At 41.7% G+C, this 19,843-nt stretch overlaps 1 protein-coding gene across 4 annotated transcripts in view; it reads left to right on the forward strand.

Moving 5' to 3' along the window:
* The window catches only part of ZZZ3 (zinc finger ZZ-type containing 3), a 64,041-nt gene that overhangs the window by 42,845 nt on the left and 1,353 nt on the right, over nt 1-19,843 (forward strand). For all 4 annotated transcript variants that reach the window (XM_084757299.1, XM_084757297.1, XM_084757300.1 and 1 more), the window contains 9 exons: nt 8,281-8,419; nt 10,474-10,621; nt 10,706-10,821; nt 12,034-12,105; nt 12,996-13,097; nt 13,703-13,798; nt 16,102-16,254; nt 18,162-18,296; nt 19,619-19,719. In XM_084757299.1, the coding sequence (XP_084613425.1) occupies nt 8,281-8,419; nt 10,474-10,621; nt 10,706-10,821; nt 12,034-12,105; nt 12,996-13,097; nt 13,703-13,798; nt 16,102-16,254; nt 18,162-18,296; nt 19,619-19,719 (1,062 nt within the window). The remainder of the gene's footprint in view (nt 1-8,280; nt 8,420-10,473; nt 10,622-10,705; nt 10,822-12,033; nt 12,106-12,995; nt 13,098-13,702; nt 13,799-16,101; nt 16,255-18,161; nt 18,297-19,618; nt 19,720-19,843) is intronic.

Here is a 19,843-nt window from a genome sequence, read left to right on the forward strand (position 1 = left end):
AGTTCTACAGCCTGAGTACTCTGCTGGAATTGCAGGAGTTCAGATTGGGTGATACCTGCACGTAGATAATGGGACAGGGTGAAGATGTGTGCAGTCAAATCTAAATGTAAATTAGTTTTATATGTTTCATGTATAGATTATGCACACTGCCTGAAGGTAATTTGGTATGATACTTTCAGAAGTCATGTTTTGTGTCTGGCCTGTCTCACAGGTCAGGTATGGAGTAACAGCCGTTCTTAGTGGGATGGAGTGTTCATTATAGTTATGACTTACATAGCTCTAATAATTAGTTGCTGTTGAATTTTTGTTCTAATTACTGGTTGGCTATTTGTATGCTTTTCTTTAGGAACATATATGCAGTCTGATCATTTGCATATTTATATATGGTTTCTTATAACTGAGCTGTTTAAATCTTTTCCATGTCTTCGCTACTAATCATAATGTGTGTAGTGAGAAATTTTCTTCCTTTTTGCTGTTTTTTTTTTTTTTTTAATACTTATTCTTTGCTGTATAGAAGGTTTCAGGTCTTATATTTGTGTGTTTAATCCTTTTTGACTTGTATGATGAGATAGCATAAGGTACTTTAGTTCTGCAGGCTCTTATCTGTTTAAAGCCGCCGTCACCTTTCTGATTGGTGGTGTTGGCACCTTCGTCGAAGACCAATCAGCCTTGCGTCTTTGGATTTGCTTTTGGCGTTCTGTTCTGTCCCATTTGCCTGTGCAACTTTTTATATCAGTACTGTTGTGTTTTGATTATTTACAACAGGCTGCTTCTGTTTCATAAAAATTGTGTGGACTCTGGAGTTCACAAGTAGTGTGCACACTAAAGCTGCTTTCACATCTTGAGGGAATTTAATCATTTATAGTTTTCAGTGTGTTTTCATCATCTTTGTTAACTTTATTTCCAGAATTTTAAATGTTTACAGGTGTGTGTGTGTGTGTGTGTGTGTGTGTGTGTGTGTGTGTGTGTAAAGAACAATGCATTGGTGTTGCCTTTCTCAGGCATTAGTACACACCCCTGCTTCGTCTTGCCTCCAGTTTATTTATTAGCAGTGTTGTTTTCCGTTCCTTTATTTTCAATCCCTGTCTTTCGACTAATGTGTTTCTTGGAGACAGCAAAAGGGGGTTGGTGGGTGGTGCTGTTCCAGCCCTCCCCGCTAAGTGCAGCTAACCTGCTTGCATCCTGTTGGGTTTTTGTTGTTGGCAGAGTGCTGCTTTTAGCCCTGGGTGACCTCATTCATAGCAATCCTCCTGCCTCAGCTTCCTGAGCCACCCGGTCTGCCTCTTCCAAGAGAATAAACATCATTTGTATTTAGGATTATTATTGAGAAGTGTATGTTAATTCTTTTAATTTTGTTATTTTCCTTCTTATTGTTCTTGTTCATTTTACTGATAATGTTTGATTGTTTTCTAATTCTCACTTGTTTTGAGAGGAGGCGGGAGAGGGAGGAGAGAGGACAGCACGCACACGTTCGTATGGAGGTCAGAGGTTATCTTTTGAGAGTTGATGTCTGCCGTCCACATTGCTTAAGGCAGGATCTCTTGGTCACTATTTCTTAATGCCAGCGCTGACACACAGCCGGTGTGTGGGTTACCTTGTCCCCAACTCCAGTTTACAGATGTGTGCTACCACACCCAGCATGAGTTCTGAAGATCCACATTCCAATCCTCAGATTATGCAGAAGACACGTTATCTACTGAGCCATCTCCCTTAAGTTCCTTGCCTTCATGTGTTTTCTTAGAGTGAGATTTAGTCTTTCCCACTTTGAAATAATTTTTGTATTTTTTTCCTGTTTGAGTGTCTCTTGCCTACAGTTGGTGATCATGACTTGCTTTAGTTTATGCTGACCATAGGTTCTTCACTCTTCCCCAAGTTTATAGCTTCGCTGGCTGTGGTTCTTTTGATTACGCTTACTCTATCTCAGTGCTTGAGATGTGCCAGTCTGTGCTGTCTTGGCTCTTAGGGTCTGCTAAGAGCTCTGTTGTTGGCCTGACAGCTTTTCCTTTTTCCTTTTTAAAAAATGTATTTATTACTACGAATACAGTGTTCTGCCTCCATGTACACCTGCAGGCCAGAGGAGGGCCTCAGATCATATGATACAGAGGTAGTTGTGAGCTCCATGTGGTTCCTGGGAATTGAATTCAGGACTTACGGAAGAGCAGGGTTAGGGTTAGGGTTAGGCTCTTAACCTCTGAGCCATCTCTCCAGCTCAGCGTTTTCATTTGTGAGTGACTTGACACTCTCCTCTTGCAGCTCTTTAAAAAACAGAACAAAACAGAAACAAAACAAAAAACAGGCTTTCTCTGTGTAGCCCTGGCTGTCCTGGAATTCAGTCTGTAGACCAAGCTGGCCTCGCCTGCTTTTGCTCCTTGGGTGCTGGGATTAAAGGTGTGTGCCACCACCACCCAGCTTTTCTTTTTTTAAAGATAGCTCCCTCCCTTTCCCTCTCCCTCCCCCTCTCTTTTCTTTCTACAATACAGGGCTTGCCTGCATGGGTGCCGCAGGCCAGAAGAGGGCACCAGATCTCATTATTACAGATGGTTGTGAGCCACTGTGTGCTTGCTGGGAATTGAACTCAGGACCTCTGGAAGAACAGCCAGTGCTCTTAACCTCTGAGCCAACTCTCCAGCCCCACCCAGCTTTTCTTACAGCTTTTTTCTTGTGCCATGCATTTATTAATTATAATAAAGTAGAGAAAAGTTCTTGCCTGATTTCCTCTGTTGAGTTGTAACTGCTGCTTGAATGTAATTGGACGAACATTTCTTTCCCTAAATTTGGGAAGTTTTGAATGATAATTTTAATAAGTTGTATGTACCTTTAGTCTAGATCTTGCTTGCCTTCAGCTGTAGCACAATTTGTGGTCACATGAGTGGCAGCGTCATGAATGTTGTGGTTGTGATTGCGGTTTTCAAGTTGCCAGCTTGGTGTAACACTGCCTTCGCTGTCTTAGACCTACTATTTCCTCAGCCTTTGGATATTTCCTGTTGAGTTTGACTCACTAAGCTTCTCATTTACCAGACGCCGTCCCTGCTAGACTTTCATTTCCTTAATTTCTCATTTTTCAGGTTATTAATCTTGTATTACATTAGATTTTGGAATTGACATGTCAGCATCCTTTTAATTCTGTTATTGATTAAGGATCAATTTGGTAAAAGTAGTTTTGCTTTGCTTTTTCCTGTTTTTGTGGTTTTTAACTAGGAAATGTGTACCTGGTGGCGTGGATTTAGTGAACAGCCTTTTCTTGGGGTTTTAGTTAGTACGTTAATGCTTAGGAAGGGTTAAAAAAACAAAAAACAAAAATAGCAGCAGCACAAACCAAGTATGGCTATGGTGAAAATCAGTCAAGAACAGTGCTGACACACCAACAATAATTGTAGAGAAGCAGAGGCAAACATAATGTAGAATACGCAAGTGTAAGCCTTGTGAGATAAAAGTGATAAAATACAGAAAGAAACAGAGAAAGGGAGAGAAAAGCAGGAGTAAGAAAAATAATAGAGAATTTTAGGGAGGGGAAAATTGGTTGAAATCCAGTTAGAAAACCAAATGTAGATAAAACAGGAATTAAAACATTTTACAAATAAAGTCATTACTAAAAGGCAGTACTCAGAATATAAACACAGATCTGATTATAGTGACCAGACCTGTGTTCACAGACCTGGAGTAGCAGCTTCAAGAGTTTAGAGCTAGCCTGGGGAACATACAAGTGGCAGAGGCCATGCCCAGCTACAGCTGATCTGTCTGATTCTCTGATGTTGGGAGTTTGCCCTGTAGGGGCTGGGCTGGGCAGGGCTGGGCTGGGCTGGGCTGGGATAGTCTCTGTCTGCGCTCTGTTCTTACTGCACAGTATTGCACTGGTTTGTGCATGCTGAGGGCTGCCTGCCAAACAAAGCTTTGTTGCCAGTGTCAGGGCTTCATTAACTTGTGTCTTTCTGTGGTGTCATAGTATGTTTGTTCGGACTCATTGTTCTGTTTCCCAGCAGCTGAAGATAGCAAAGTGCTTCTCACTATTTCACTATTACGCAGGGGCATGTGGGTGGGTAGGTGTGCTGAGCATCTGTGTGCCTTTTACCCAGATCCACCACTTACAAGCTTGTTTCTTTTGTTAGTGCCCTCGTGTGTGCGTGCGTGCGCGCATGTGTGTGTGTGCATGTGTGCACACATGTTTCAATTTATTTAGTTATTTATTTATTGGTAAGCATAGAGTGCTTGTGTGCTCAAAGCTCTAAATACAGTGCCTCCAACCTGGGGGAAAATAACTTAGCAATTCATCACTTGCTTGAGTTCTGTGTTTTCTCTTTTTTTTTTCCCCCCCTTGGGGAAGATTGAACCACAAGGCTTAATATAATCTACATTCTATCACAGTCTGTATTTAAACATTTTAATTATCTCCTCAACTCTCTTTAACAGCTGTTCTCCCCATTGGAGTCTAATCTAATGTGGTGTGTTACACCTGCCTTTGTATCCTTACAGGCATATAGATAGAGCAGGGAGAGAGTGGGAACCTTTAGTAAGTATGCTTTGTGCATGATGTGCTTTCTGGTGCAGCCACTCTACTCCAGTGGTTCTCAGCTTCTGGGTCATAACCCCTTTGGGGCTGTTGAAAGACACTTTCACATGGGTCACCTAAGACCATCAGAAAACACAGGTACTTTTGTCATGATTCATAACAGTTGCAAAATTAAGAGTTATAAAGTAGTAACAAAAATAATTTCATGATTAGTGGGTCACTATACCATTAGGAGCTGTATTAAAGGGGTCACAGCATTAGGAAGGCTGAGGACCACTGCTACTCTGTAGGTAAACATGCGTGGGGCTGTGTGGGGTACTGTGGTTGTGTAGATTGCTGATCTAGACTAGACCCCCACCCCGTTATTATAGTTAAGTCTCTAACCTAGGACAAATGGCTGAGGTTGTCAGGTTTTCCCAGCATCCCTCAGTCCCTACCTGTTACAGAGTGTGGCTAATATGCCCAGCTCCCTTCCCTAACCCTCACCAGCCCAGGGATTGGGCTGCTCTTCCTGTAGTTGCCCTTCCTTTTATAATGCAGCCACTTTGGCTACCCACCCCTTCTGTCTACCTTTACTCTTACAGCTTTCCTTGCTTTCCTTCCCTGTCTAACTCCTCACACGTCCAGGTGTGCCACTGGCTGTGCTTTGTATCTATAGCAACCCTTCTCCACTATATCTGGGAGCAGTCATGCCCTCCTTTTTATTTCTTTTTTAGTTCATCTGGTGCTGAAACCAGGAATCAAACCAGGGACTTTCCTGCTAACACCTATTATTTTGAAGAATCAGACCAACCTTCTTGTCAGAATGTCTTAAAGCTAGATTAAAAAAAAAAAGTATCCACATTATTTTTTTAAGGTTAAAAATGTTCCAGTGAGCTCTTAAGAATTCTTAACACAGTAAAAAATGGAAACCTGGCCCCTAGAAAAAGATGCTGTGCACTGAAAGTAACATCTTCCATCCTCCTGTCCCGTTTCTCCTCCCCTCTCCACTGATGGCTGTACATGCAGTATTTCTGCCTAGAAAATGACATAAGGATTTTTACCTGTAGACTGTTTTCCATAAATGTTTGTGTCCATACAGTCAGTAAAGCTTGGCCAGGAAGAGTAGTGAAAATAACTTGGGTATAGGTACCGTAGTAGCTACAGCACCATCCCCTAGCCTGAAAGCTTAATGTTTCCGTGTCAAGCTCATAGATAAAGTGAAAGGAGAGCACTCTGCTGCATCTCAGCCCACTGTCAAGGATCAGATCTACAGCTAGTTCTTACAGACTCAGTGCACAGCTGTCCTGTTGGAAAGCTATAACTGTTCATCACACAAGAAGGGTGTCATCTTCACGAGTTACACTGTTTACTTAGGACTTCAGGAGGATGGCCAAAGGGAAAGTATTTTATTGGTTCTGTGGGGCTTTAGGATTCTTTAATTTGGATGACTATCTGTTGAGAGTGGATACTGTTCTACCGTCTTCTTTTGGAGGCAAGGGTTTTCATTGTAGATGCCTTGAATAATGAAGGATACCTGCTTCAAGTTTATGAAATGTAAAATTCAGCAGTGTCAAATGTGTAGTATGCAAAACAAATGTTAGACCTTACATTTTTGCTGTGTTTTCACACAAGGTCTTACTCTGTAGGCTAGAGTGCCCTCAGATTTCCTATCCTTCTGCCATAGCCCCTGAGTGCTTGACTTAGCTTGCATCTATCACGTTTGGCCTTTATTGTTGCCTCTCACTACACAGTTGCTCATCTAGTCTGGTCACAGCCTTGTCATCCCCTGAAAACATCCAGCTGAAAACATTGGCCAGTGTAATCTGAGTAAGAGGAGTATGGTGTCGCTTACTGTGTTGCTCTTACTCTAGATCAAAGGCACTCTTGCTTCCTGTTTTGTTTTGTTTTGTTTTTGTGAGATGGGCTTTTGCTAGGTAGCTCCAGTTGTCCTTGAACTCACTATGTAGACCAGGTTGGCCCCCATCTCCAGGATGATGGCCAATGCTGTTTACTTACGCAAATCCAGTTCTGTTTCTCACTCTCCCATTATGGTAGCTCCCTTGTTAAACCTAATCTTCATGTCTGGTTTACTTTGGAAATTGTTAGAGCTTTTAAGAGATTACCTTGTTTTCTTCGCAAATAAAGGCCAGATTAATGAACAACTGAGTCTTACCTTGGATTCATTGGTGAGTGAATGTGGAGAAAGCTGAAGGTGTGACTGAAAATAGATATGTATATTTCAGACCATTTGGATATCATTTCAGTTTTTAATGATTTTTTTTTTCTTAGCTACCCAGGGGTAGATGTGGTGGTCCCTACTGGCAAAAATCTCTTGACTAACCTAGGAAATAACTTAAATTGGGGTAGAAGACTTGAATGCACTGTTCTACAGGCTTTCATTAGTCTGGACTTTTAAGTGTTTCTCTTACACCTTTTAGTCATTTTGTCTGAATTTAAGCAAAATTAGAGTTGAAGAGTTTGCTTTCATTGCCCCACCACTGGGCATACAAGCTTTGAGACAGAATCTTCTATCCTAGTCTGGCCTCTAGTTGACTGTATATATAGCCCATACAGTTTTATGATAGATAATATTCAGTATGGCATCAGCTTTAGTTTACAGAGATTGACAACAGAAATAAAATGGTTTAAGCATCTCGTTGGTGACGAGTGTCATTGCATTGCTTCACCTTAGGTTTTTCTGCTGCTTTGCTGGCTTCTAACTTAACAAAATTTCTACGCTTCTGATTACAAAACACCAGACAATCATTTATTCAAGAATACTTATTGAACATCTGTATGCTGGGAAGTGTGTTATACCTTAACTAAAAAAAATTTTTTTTAAAGTGCAAACAAAACAGACACCTTCCATTATGGAGTCATAGTCTATTGAGAAGCAAAAGTATTTGGATGTTGATATTTGAAGGACATAGCTTCTTACATTGTAGTGAATTTCAAGTGACTTTTCATTTCTGTGAAAAGTGTGTGAGCATTCAAGGCTTTGGGGTTACTGCATGTCTATGTGTATTTATACGTGAAACCAGGTATTTTTGCACTCAGGACAGTGTTAGCCAAAAGACACTGCATGAGAATGGGGTAATTAGTATATCTCTCCTATAGTAAGATTCCAGGATGGTGACAAGTAAGTAGATTGGTGTAGGTGAAACTATGTGTGCAGGTCGGGAAATTAAAATGCCTTCAGCTTTTTTCTTTGTATATGTTCAGTACTTATGAACTGAACATTTGCCCTTAAATGCTGCAAAAAATAGTGAGTTTTGTTGATAGAAAAATGCAATCTCTCAAATGTGGGTGAGGTGGATTATAGAACAGTTGAGAACTGTTGTGTGGCCTGCTGCCATATCAGACTCTGCACACTGTCTTGTGGCTTTGGGGAGAAAATGCCTTAGATGTTATGTTCCCACAGAGAATAGCTGGATTTGATGACTCCTCTATCTGTGAAATTACGTGATCTTAGTTCTTTCATTGAGAAGTTTCTTAAGACTTTGATTGCTGGCACAACCAAATGCTTTCTTGTTTTCTGAATGCGTTCACGGTTCAAGAATTAGAATCTTTAAGATGGGAAAGAAGGCTTTGCTTTCTCTAACTGATGTTTTCTGACTAGGTACTTCGTAACTCAGGAAGACCTCATTTATTCCCAGTAATATGTTTTACTAAACTCTTTCAGGTAACTTTACAAAGACTGTGTGACTTAATACATAGTAGATGATGACTTGAACTCAGTTTTTATTGTTGTTAGTAGAAACGTGAAATGAGAGACCTCTCTTTGTCTCTAGTTACCAGAGACTGCTGCAGACCATCGCTGTCCTTGAAGCTCAGCGCTCTCAAGCAGTGCAAGACCTGGAAAGTTTAGGCAAACACCAGAGAGAAGCACTAAAAAATCCTATTGGATTTGTGGAGAAACTTCAGAAGAAGGTATAAAAAAGATGCATTTTAATACTTTGAAAATTACACTGTACTTGGTAATTTAAGATAGTTATGGTTTGTTTTCTCTTTTTCTATGAGTCTGTGCTTTAAAAATATTTAATTCTGGCCTGAAGAGATGGTTTAGTGGTTAAGAGCACTGGCTGCTCTTCAGAAGATCCAGGTTCAATTCCTAGCACCCATATGGCAGCTCACAACTGTCTATAACTCCTTTTCCAGTGGATCCGACATCCTCACACAGACGTACATAAAACACCAATGCACATAAAATAAAACTAAGTTAGATTTTTAAAAGTATTTAATTCCACATCCCCCTTTGAATTTAACCATCTTACTGAAGGCAGCATTGTCTTTTTTCTACTTAACAGTGATGGTTGCTGGAATGCGGAGCCAACACTCTCATGGCTAGAGCACTGTGGCTCATTCTCCCTGTGTGCCAGCCTGTTACCTCTACCTATTACTGCCTTCAGCACCAGAAGAGTGGTGATCTGAGGCCTAGTATAGAGGACTGTTAATTATTATTTGCTTTGTTTGGGTTGTGTTTGCTACTGAGTGAAAAAGCAAATGTTTATAGAGATAACCCACGCTTATTTTAAACATGTTTAAGGTTATGATAACCAACTCCATGAAGAGAAACCACTTTATTTAATTTTGAAAAGGCTTTTTTCCCTTCGTGTGAAACAAGTTTTTGCTTTTGTTGAAACTAATATTTAACAGTGATTCATTCATGAATGCCCCAAATTAGGGAGCCCCAATTGATCAATATGTATATGTACACATACATTATGTAGGGCGTGAGGGGGTGTTGTTCTCTGGTACTTGGGATGGAACCAGGACCTGTACAAGTATACTGAATTTTGCTCAGTATCAGCAGTGTGTAAAAACGTTTAAAGCAAGATCTATGAGTAGCTCTGTACGGGGCAGCTGTGAGCTGGCATTGGTAACGCACTGGACCTTTCCCTGGTTTCAGAAAACTCTGCCTTTCATAATACTTACATAACCTATATATTGACTAATTGAAAACTGGCTTTTAGAGCTGTATTGTACCTTCTTCATTAAAATTGGGCTCCCCTTGGTCCAATATGTTGGTGTAAATGTAGACCCCAGACCCTTTGCTGAATCAAGAGGATCTGGAGTTGAAGGTCACCCTCACCTACCGGTCATCAGACTTGAGGTCATTCTGGGCTACAAGAGACACTCAAGAAACAAAAGACTAAACAACAACAACAAATACAACAAACCTAAAATTCAATAATAAATAAATGAAAAACAAAACAACACTCCTTTTTTAAAATCACTATTTAACGGTTTGCTTAAGCACAAAGGCATTCTTAAAATGGCAAGTCTGGGCAGTTTAAAACTGTTAGGGAAACAATGTATTAACTTTAATTTCACTTTATTTGTGTTCAGCAGAAATATGCATTTAGGCATACTTAACTAGGTTTATATGCAGTTGGCTATTTGCTTGTTTTTCATTTCTAGGTTTAATTTAGAAATTTTTAAAAATTCTGAAATGTGTTATTGAACATCTTAACTTAATAAAGATAAACAGATGTGAATTAAATCCAGATATTAGTAGACAGGCAAGATTTATGTTGCCTAGGAAGAATTCTTTGTCCTAGATTTAATTTAGAAGCCTCATTTTTAAAATGTCATGGTTTGAGCAGGGGGTGTAGCTGTGGTGCAGTACATGTGCACTTTGTGTCCAAGTTTGATCCCCAGCACTACAGGGAAGAATAAGATGCCATAATTTTTATATGTGGCAAGGGTTTCTAGACTCTGAATGAATTGTATTAATTACTATGTTACAGATAAGCCACCACCTAAATGCCAGGTTCTGTATGTCGCACTCACTGTGCTCGTTCTCAGAGCTGATAGGTGTTTGGTGTGGTGTTGATGTGCAAAGCTGCTAGTGATGCCGTGCAGTGTTTCCTTTAGCAGATTAGTGTGTTCTTGTTAGCACCCTACAAGCTGCGCTGTATCTATTATCCTGAGTTCAATGTGCATAGTCGCTGACATTTTTGTTTTGTTGTGTGTTTTCCCAGGCTGATATAGGGCTTCCGTACCCACAGAGAGTTGTTCAGTTGCCTGAGATTGTGTGGGACCAGTATACCAATAGCCTCGGGAACTTTGAAAGAGAATTTAAAAATCGCAAAAGACACAGTAGGAGAGTTAAGTTAGTCTTTGATAAAGGTAAGACCTCACAAGATAGAATTAACAAGGGAAATGTCTTGCAGTGTCTGGCTGGAATAATCCTGTGTATGATTTTATTTTTAGTGGGCTTGCCTGCTAGACCAAAAAGTCCTTTAGATCCTAAGAAGGATGGAGAGTCCCTTTCCTACTCCATGTTGCCTTTGAGTGATGGTCCAGAAGGCTCCCATAGTCGTCCTCAGGTAAGCTCTCTGAGGTGTCTGTAGTGTAAAATTGGACATTTGGCCGATTCGTGTTCTTAAAACGAAGAATTGTTTACTGAAAAATAATGGGAACATGAACTTTCAAGTTAAGAGGACACCCAAGTCTGCCTCCAACTGTGAGTCATGGAGAGCTTTCTTGTTGTTTATGCCCCGGTCTTCAGGTTGCAGCTTCTTATAAAATAAATGGGAATAGGGAGTGTAAGGACAGCATTGGGAGGATGGGGGGAATGGGGGTATGAGGGCAGCATTGGGGGGGATGGGGGTGTGAGGACAGCATTGGGGGGGTGGGGGTATGAGGGCAGCATTGGGGGGGATGGGGGGTGTGAGGGCAGCATTGGGGGGTGGGGGTGTGAGGACAGCATTGGGGGGGTGGGGGGTGTGAGGACAGCATTGGGGGGGATGGGGGTGTGAGGGCAGCATTGGGGGGGGTGTGAGGACAGCATTGGGGGGGATGGGGGTGTGAGGGCAGCATTGGGGGGGGTGTGAGGACAGCATTGGGGGGAATGGGGGTGTGAGGGCAGCATTGGGGGGGTGTGAGGACAGCATTGGGGGGGATGGGGGTGTGAGGGCAACATTGGGGGGGTGGGGGTATGAGGGCAGCATTGGGGGGGATGGGGGGTGTGAGGACAGCATTGGGGGGGATGGGGGGTGTGAGGGCAACATTGGGGGGGTGGGGGTATGAGGGCAGCATTGGGGGGGATGGGGGGTGTGAGGACAGCATTGGGGGGGATGGGGGGTGTGAGGGCAACATTGGGGGGGTGGGGGGGGATGGGGGGGGAAGACAGCATTGGGAGGGGGGCTGTGATTAGGCCACGAAGTGATTAAATAAAACGTCAATGAAAAGAATAGTCAAAAACATGTAACTGTAGGGTTTTCATGTATTTCAAGTGGGCACTGTGGGTGTTACACGTAGAGCTAGTGCACTGTGGAGTGTGGCCAGGGTTTCAGATGTGGCCTTGTCTCTATTGGACTTGCTAGTTTTCAATTTTGAAACTTCTTGTTTGTAGAGAGGAATTACTTTAAAACAAAATGAAATACAAGAGTATGGAAACAATTTATAGTCAGTAACTAGCTGATGTATGTATTAAAATTATGCAAAGGAATTTTCAAAATTCTAAAATATTCCTTGTGTGCCATTTGGCTAAACCCTTGATGCTTTCCATTTATAAAAAGCCTTTTTTTTATATGTAGATGATAAGAGGTCGCCTGTGTGATGACACCAAACCTGAAACATTCAACCAGCTGTGGACTGTTGAAGAACAGGTGACACATACTTCTAGCTTCTTTGGGTTAAAGAAAAAATCTAAACTGTTAATAGTAGAATTAACACTACCAGGCAAGTGTTAACTGTTACATTTAATCCCTTTTAATCATGAGTTTAAAATATTTAGACTTAACTTTTGTACACCTTACTGCATATTCTATGAATTTTGGATTTTGAAGATGTACAAACTGTTTGAAAATAATTCTTTAAAAAAACAAAAGAAAACATGGGTTTGGGAAGGAGCTAGACGTGGCGGGTGTTGTTAAAGTAGCTGTGACAGAGAAAAGCCTCAAGACGAGCAACGCTGTTTCCTGCTGCATTTTAATTTCTGCTATTGGGGAGCTGAGAGGTCACACTGACGTGCTTGTGACGTTTCTGTTTGGATTGTCTGCGGGAATCTGGTGTTGCCCTTGGCTGTAATTGATTACTGTATAAAAAGCCTTAGAAAAGCTTGGTGTTATGTATTAAGTGCTTGTGTGTCTAGTGCTCACATGAATATTAGAAGCAGAGTTTTAATATTAACTTGGATGCTGAAGGACCAGATCACACAACAGAGCAAAGACTCTCTTATATTCTAAATCCAGTGAATTCACATGTTTTGGTTAAAGCTGTAGGGGAGCCACATTTCTCTTGTTTTGTCACTAAAGTGAATAAAATAGCCTTTATTAGGGCTTTCATGGGTGCTTCCTCTAATCTCATTTTGCCTGTGGCATCTTAAGTTCCTCACTGGAACTGTTCTCTACCTTGAGATTCTCTAGTAAAATAACATTCTGAGTTGGCAAAGCAGCACTGTGCTTTTAATGAAATGTGAGTGTATCTATTCAGAAATCCAGTAGTTTAAATAGAATGGTTTTTCCCCCCTTAAAATTTGGTCTTGGGTTCGGTGCAGAAAAAACTTGAACAACTGCTCCTGAAATACCCTCCTGAAGAAGTAGAATCTCGGCGCTGGCAGAAGATTGCAGATGAACTGGGGAACCGGACAGCCAAACAGGTGACGGAAACGGCTGCGGGCTGTGTATGGTAGATGGCTAGCTTTACTGTGTGGTAGTTTTAAATGGATTAGGATTGCTTCCCACCCCATGTAGCTTTGGTCTCCTGGACTGACTCTGTAGACCAGGCTGGCCTCGAACTCACAGAGGTCTGCCTGCCTCTGCCTCCCTGAGTGCCACCTTGCCTGACTAGCATTGCTTATTTTTATGTTGATTGCAGAAACAGCGTAAGTAACCTTGCTTTGCATCAATGCAAAACATTAAAAAATATATAGTGGACCTCGCATCTTCTGAGTGCTTAGTGAGTGTGCTGACCAATGTCCTTTTTGGCTAGACTGTGCTAGTTGATTTTGTGGCATTTCATTAATGCCATCCCTGGTTGTCTCCCTTCTGCCCCATCTGTGTGGCTGATAGATGGCTGCGTGTTACACTCTCCAGTGCTTCCTCTGAAGAAGACCGTTTAACTTGGGAGTCAAACAGGCTTAAATGTACTTGAGTTGGTTTTGTCTAGCATAAAATATAAATGCTTCTTGATTTAATTGGTACCATTTAAAACTTCTCAAATACCACATTTCATTATGTTAAAAAAGCTGCCATGCTTCCTTAGGTTGCCAGTCGTGTACAGAAGTATTTCATAAAGCTAACTAAAGCCGGCATTCCAGTTCCAGGCAGAACACCTAACTTATATATATACTCCAGAAAGGTAAGGCTCAGTTCAAGTTCATTGAATTACAGAACTGTTGTGTGGGTGTGAGCTTTGCACTCCTTCATTTTGGCATTTCACTATGTTGAATATAAATATAGAAGATTCCATTGTTGCAAATTAGAAAAGTGCACTGAGTTTTAACAATTCTTCATTGTTTTCTTGAGGGTAATGTGAATGAACACTCCTGCAGGATTTGTTTCAACATTTCATGTTAGGAATATCTTAGTGGTGTTAAACTTGTGAGGTGTGGAGTCTTTCAAATGTAGGCCAGCTCTCTCTCTGCTCTGATGCATAGACTGGAAATGCTACTGAGTATCTTAACCCTCACTGCAGCTCCAGAGCTGTAAGTACTGTTCTCTCCCTTCTATTTTATGGAGAGAATATTGACAGGTGGCTGTCATTTATGAACCATGCACTGTATCATACTAGGCCACAATGATGTGTAAACTGTCTAGTCACAAGCTAGTAAGCTCAGAACTGTTGCTTTTGGAGACAGACTCTCACTGTGTAGCCCTAGCTGACCCAGACCTTGCTGTGTGGATGGTTTGTGGTGGTCCTCCTGCCTCTGCTGGGGAACAAGTACCTGGATGACAGATGGCTGCTGCTACTGAGCTTGTTTCGTAATAGTGCCAGGCAGCTGTTTGCACCCCACTCTACCCCTGCCCCCTTAGGGTGCCAGGGATTGAACCTAGGGCCTCTAGCATGCAACGTAAGGGGCCCACCACAGAGTTACCTCACCAGTGCACTCTCTGTTGTGATCTCATATCTTCCCCACTACCCTGTAGTGGAAAAAGCTTCTGTCTCTGATATACACAACACTGCATTAACTTTGCAGCCATGTTTTGGGTTTGTAATGGTAAAAGTAAGGGCACAGTTAACTTGATAGATTCTTATGACACCTCCTTCCTTCCACCACTCTCAAGTGTTACCTTCCTCATGGATGCTATTTTATGTAATTTTTCATTAAGGAAACAGTTTATATAGTTCATATCTTACAGTTATTTTAAAGATTTATTTTATTTTTTAAATTATATGTCTCTGTATGGGTATGTGTATGTGAATGCTGGTCCCCACAGAGCCCAGGGCCATTGCCTTCCCTACATGTAGATGGAGTTAAAGGAGGTTGTGGGCTACCTATGTGGGTTCTGAGAATCACACTGGAGCAAGTAACTGCACTTAAAACCTGAACCCTCTCTCCAGCCCCATGAGTCGTTGAAGTTTTGTTGTTGTTATTTTGTGGGGGCTGGTTTTTGTTTTGTTCTTCTCGTTTTTCTGGTTTTTTAAAGACAGGGTTTCTCTCAATAGCCCTGGCTGTCTGGAACTCATTCTGTAGACTAGGCTGTCCTTGAACTTACAGAAATCGCCTCTGCCTCCCTAAGTGCTGGCATTACAGGAGTGCGCCTTCACTACTCTGCTTTTCAAGCCTGTTTTAATTTGCTAATTAAGTGCTAATTGTCTAGAGTGTTTATAGCCTTAGAATGCCAATGTTGTATACCAACCTTGTATACCAATGTTGAGACTAACAACAGCTATACTTTTCAGGATTCTTATTTCTTCTTCCTCCCCCGCTCCCCCCGCCCATTTTTCTGTGTTGTGGTTCAAACTCAGGACTTTATGCTCAGCAAATGCTTAGCCACTGAACTATTTCCACAACCCTTTACTTTTACTAATGTGTTGTTTTACACCTTAATTTTTTTACGATTAAGAGTTCACAGTGACCAAGAAGGAATACTGGCAAAGCCTTAAATTTGTTCCATTATGTGTGTAAGTTTATAGACGCTGGCTGCGATGACCTAGTATGGTTATAGCTATAATGGATCCTGGCCTCGGTGAGGGCTTGAATTTTGAAGTGGGTGAAATGGTAGCTTCTCAGGGGTTCTTCTTGTGTCTGTGGTGTGTACTGGTCATGAGTGGCTACTGCGTGGGCTGTGCCGCCACACAGATCTACTCCCAGCCCTGCCATCGTCTGGCTACCTGCCTCCTCATGCCTGTGCTTCTTCATCTCTGGGTGATAGGTGATGGCTGCTGTGTAGGAGTGTGTGGGTCAGGTGATACAGGGCACATAGCTCCTCAGTGTTGGGCGATGTTTTTAGACACTTAGATATTATGGAAATAGCTCTCTGTGAGTAGTTGCCTGTCTAGCTTAGGGCATTTTATTCTCTTTGACTTTAAGTTGATCATAGAAGTTGAGTGCAGCCAGCATTGAATGCATTTACTGCTGGGGTGCATATGTGGTTTTGTTCTTTGGCTGTGTTAAATGATTTCTACTGTCCCAGTAAAATACTCGTTTTCTCACGTAGTCCTCAACAAGCAGACGACAGCACCCCCTTAATAAGCACCTCTTTAAACCTTCCACTTTTATGACTTCACATGAGCCACCCGTGTATATGGATGAAGATGATGACCGGTCCTGTTTCCATAGCCACATGAGCTCTGCTGTTGAGGAGGCGTCAGTAAGTTCATTACCTGTTTTCATACAGATGACTGTACAGTATGAGAGTGCGTGGTTTTCTGATTATCCCTGTTCAGAGGATGCTGACAGGTCCCCTTTAACTAACAAGTCAAACAAAACTAGAGTTAATGTGCTTTAAGTGTTTTTCATGAGAAATTCACCATGCGCACACAGTGAGAAACAACCCAGTAAAACCGCATTTTGTCACTTAGCTTCAGTAATTGTCACCTGTCAGTGGTTTTCTAACCCAGCTCCGCGTTAAATTATTTTAAAGGGAGTTCCAGACACCAAACTCAGGTTTCTGAGAAGGTGAGTTTTCAAGGTTGCGTGCGTGCATGTGTTTACTGGGGCCCTAGGCACATGAGGCAAGCAGTCTACTTGCTGAACTGTACTCAAAAACTCAGTTATTCTTGACTTGTTTGGATCCAAAGAAAGGCAAAAATTATGGGTGAAACCCCTTCATTTTTCTCACCCATCCTGCTTGCATGAAAACTGGGTTGTTTGTCCACAGACTTGCTACAGTATGGACTGGCTCCACTGCATCCTTTTATTGCTATGTAACTTGTTCTTCCGCTTGGAATTTCCTGTAAAGTGATTAATTCCTTGCTTGAAGAGTGTATACTAATGCTCTAATTATAGAATTCGAGCAGGAGATTTCAGGGAAAGGTTAACAAGACAAGTAACCTTTGTCTCTTAAATAACCATGTAGTGATAGTATGAGCATTTCCAGAGGACAAATGTAAACAGAAAAAGATAATACAAGATACGGCTTTTGCGTGTAATTTTGTACTTTATGATTGGGTAATACTTAACCTAAACATGCAACAGGAGTTTGATAAGGAGTTGTAGGAAAAAAAATACATGCTTTTGTTCTTCTAAATCTTGGATTTGTTTATTGATCATCACATTGAAAAATGACCGTGGGATCAGTCCTTAGGTTGCAAAAGATCCTGGGTAGCAGGGCAATATTGCGAAGATAGAAAACCAGGATAGCGATTAGAACTCTCAGTAGGCTTTCAAAAACTAATTTGAGGTGAGAGCTCAAGAGAAAAGGCAACACCACTATGAGAGGCTTGCATGCTGTTTGGAGCAGACGATGCAGCTGAAGGCAAGGTCCAGGGGTTAGGATGGGAACCAGAGAAAGATTGCAGGGACATCACTGTATTGCCCAGCATAGTGATGTGAGGACACAGATTTTTGCATGTCACTTTTTAATGAAATTTCTGGTCAGTTTTTTAGGATGAATCATTACTGGGTTGTACATCTTGTAGTTCAGTTTTATTAACTTCATGAAGTATTAGAATAGTCCACATCTTTTCTAAATAGCCAGTGTGATTCACTTCATCCCCTTGGGTGAAAAATGTACTGTTTGATCAGTCACTGCAAGTACAGAATATAGAACAGAGTTTGCTTGTTTTAAAAAACAAAAACACCATCTTTACAGAGGGAAGTTTGAAAGCAGACTAGAAAAAGAAATTACTGCAGGGCACGGAGAGGTGAGGTGTGAGACTTCTGAAGTAGCCCTGGTGACAGTAGGTTTCGTTACTGTTTGGCAAGTGCAGAGTCGTTCCACATTCCTCTACATTGTAACACAGCGTAGTTCATCTGCCCCTCAGAGATCACTTAAAGTCATGGGAAGTTGGAAAGTGGGCTAGAGAGGTGAATCAGTGTAAAGTGCGTGGTGCACAAGCATGAGTTCTTGAACGTGGGCCCTAAGCAGCACGTGCAGAAGTGGGCATGGGGTACATCTGTACGACAGCGCTAGGGAGGCAGGCACATACCACAAAACAATAGCACTATTTTCTGAGTTTTTAAAAGTGAGAAATGCTAGTAAAGAAATGAAGATTTTCTTTTTTAGTCCATTTTTATTATTAAAGTAACACGTTCACATTTTGTTCTTTTTAACAGGACGAAGAAAGCATTCCTATGATGTATAGGAGTTTACCCGAATATAAAGAACTATTGCAGTTTAAAAAGTTAAAAAAGCAGAAACTTCAACAAATGCAAGCAGAGAGCGGGTTTGTGCACCATGTGGGCTTTAAGGTAAGCAGCTCCCATTTAATTTTTAAAGGTGAGAAGAGGCACTGTAAGTGGCTTCTAGATTACTCTGAAATCTCTAAGTATTCAGGGAAAGAGTAGCAAGTTTCTCTGTAGTTCTTTTCTACATACATACACATACATGTGCCCACAGATGTGTGTTGTGCATTCTAATGTTCTTTATGGAGAAGAGCACATGCAGTTGTGAGTCATGGGCTTTTGAGGCCAGCCAGGGCTGTGTAGTGAGCCTCTCTGTCTTAAATAAAATAAAGCAAAATCCTAGAGATGTTAAACAAGTAAAAAAGCTGAGTAATAGTTGAGTACACCTAAAATAAAAGTACATACTGTAAAGAAGAGGCTGTAGAAAGTTGCAGTAAGACCATAATGTGATGTTGCTGTTCATGTGCATAAAAATGTTGATGCGTGCTAACTGATTGCTGGTCCTTCGGAGTAGCCATATTCTCCTGACTCTTCAGTGACCTTACTCCTCCTTAAGAATTTTCCTAGCTGGCTTCTAGTTTTTTGAGAGGAAACTGAGTCTTCTTATACCTGGGTTATAGATCTCAGCCATGTTACTGGGCAGTGTGTTCCCAGAGAACGTAGGAGTGAGGTTTGCTTTGTGTCTTAGCCGCTGCTCTGTTGCTGTGAAAAGACACCATAAGGAAACTCTTAGAAAACATTTACTTGGAGGCTTCCTTACAGTTTGAATCCATGTGAGTGTAAGTCTGTGACCATCATGGTGGGAAACAGGCAGTGGGCAAGACTAGGGCATCAAGACCCACCTCAGTGACACATCTTCTAATCCTTCCCAAAGAGTTCAACCATCAGGGATCGAGCGTTCCAATCTATGAACTGACAGGGGCTGTTCTCATTCAAATCAGCACACTTGAGTTACCAACATCCTACGCTTGAGGGAGGAAGATGAGCTGTGCCTGCCTGGTCATTACAGACTCTGTTCTTAGTGGTCAGTCTGGTGACTGTCCAAAGAGGAGTGTGACGCTGTCTGGGTGTCTGGCAGTACATGCCAGAGCAGCTCTAGCTCTGGTATGAGGCACAATCATACCCTGGTTTCAGGTGGATATTGACTAATAGCAGAGTACCCAAATTTGAAATGATTGATACATACAAAGGTTGTTTCTCACCCACCAGTAGTCTTTCCTGGAGTGGATGGACCATCTATTTCTCTGGGAATTTTGTCAAGTTAACACCGCTATGTTATATAACTGTACAGCTTGGGGGAGGGGTAAGTGCTTGTTCTATTGTGTGCTTCCTAGTAGAAAAGAAATGTAGCCAAGTATGCCTGTACACTTTGCACCTGTCTGTTGCAGTGTGATAACTGTGGCGTAGAACCGATCCAGGGTGTCCGGTGGCACTGCCAGGATTGTCCTCCAGAAATGTCTTTGGATTTCTGTGACTCTTGTTCAGACTGGTAAGTGTTTTATTTTGGAGACAAGAACTTCACGCAGTGTTTAAAGTGAAACTACACTTCTACGCATTGGATTTCATTCTGAGCAGTTAAAGTCTTCCCTGAGTCACATCAGATCTCAAGTAGA

Source organism: Acomys minous (assembly GCF_964271855.1).
Source record: "Acomys minous genome assembly, chromosome: 14".
In the NCBI taxonomy this organism is placed as follows: Eukaryota; Metazoa; Chordata; class Mammalia; order Rodentia; family Muridae; genus Acomys; species Acomys minous.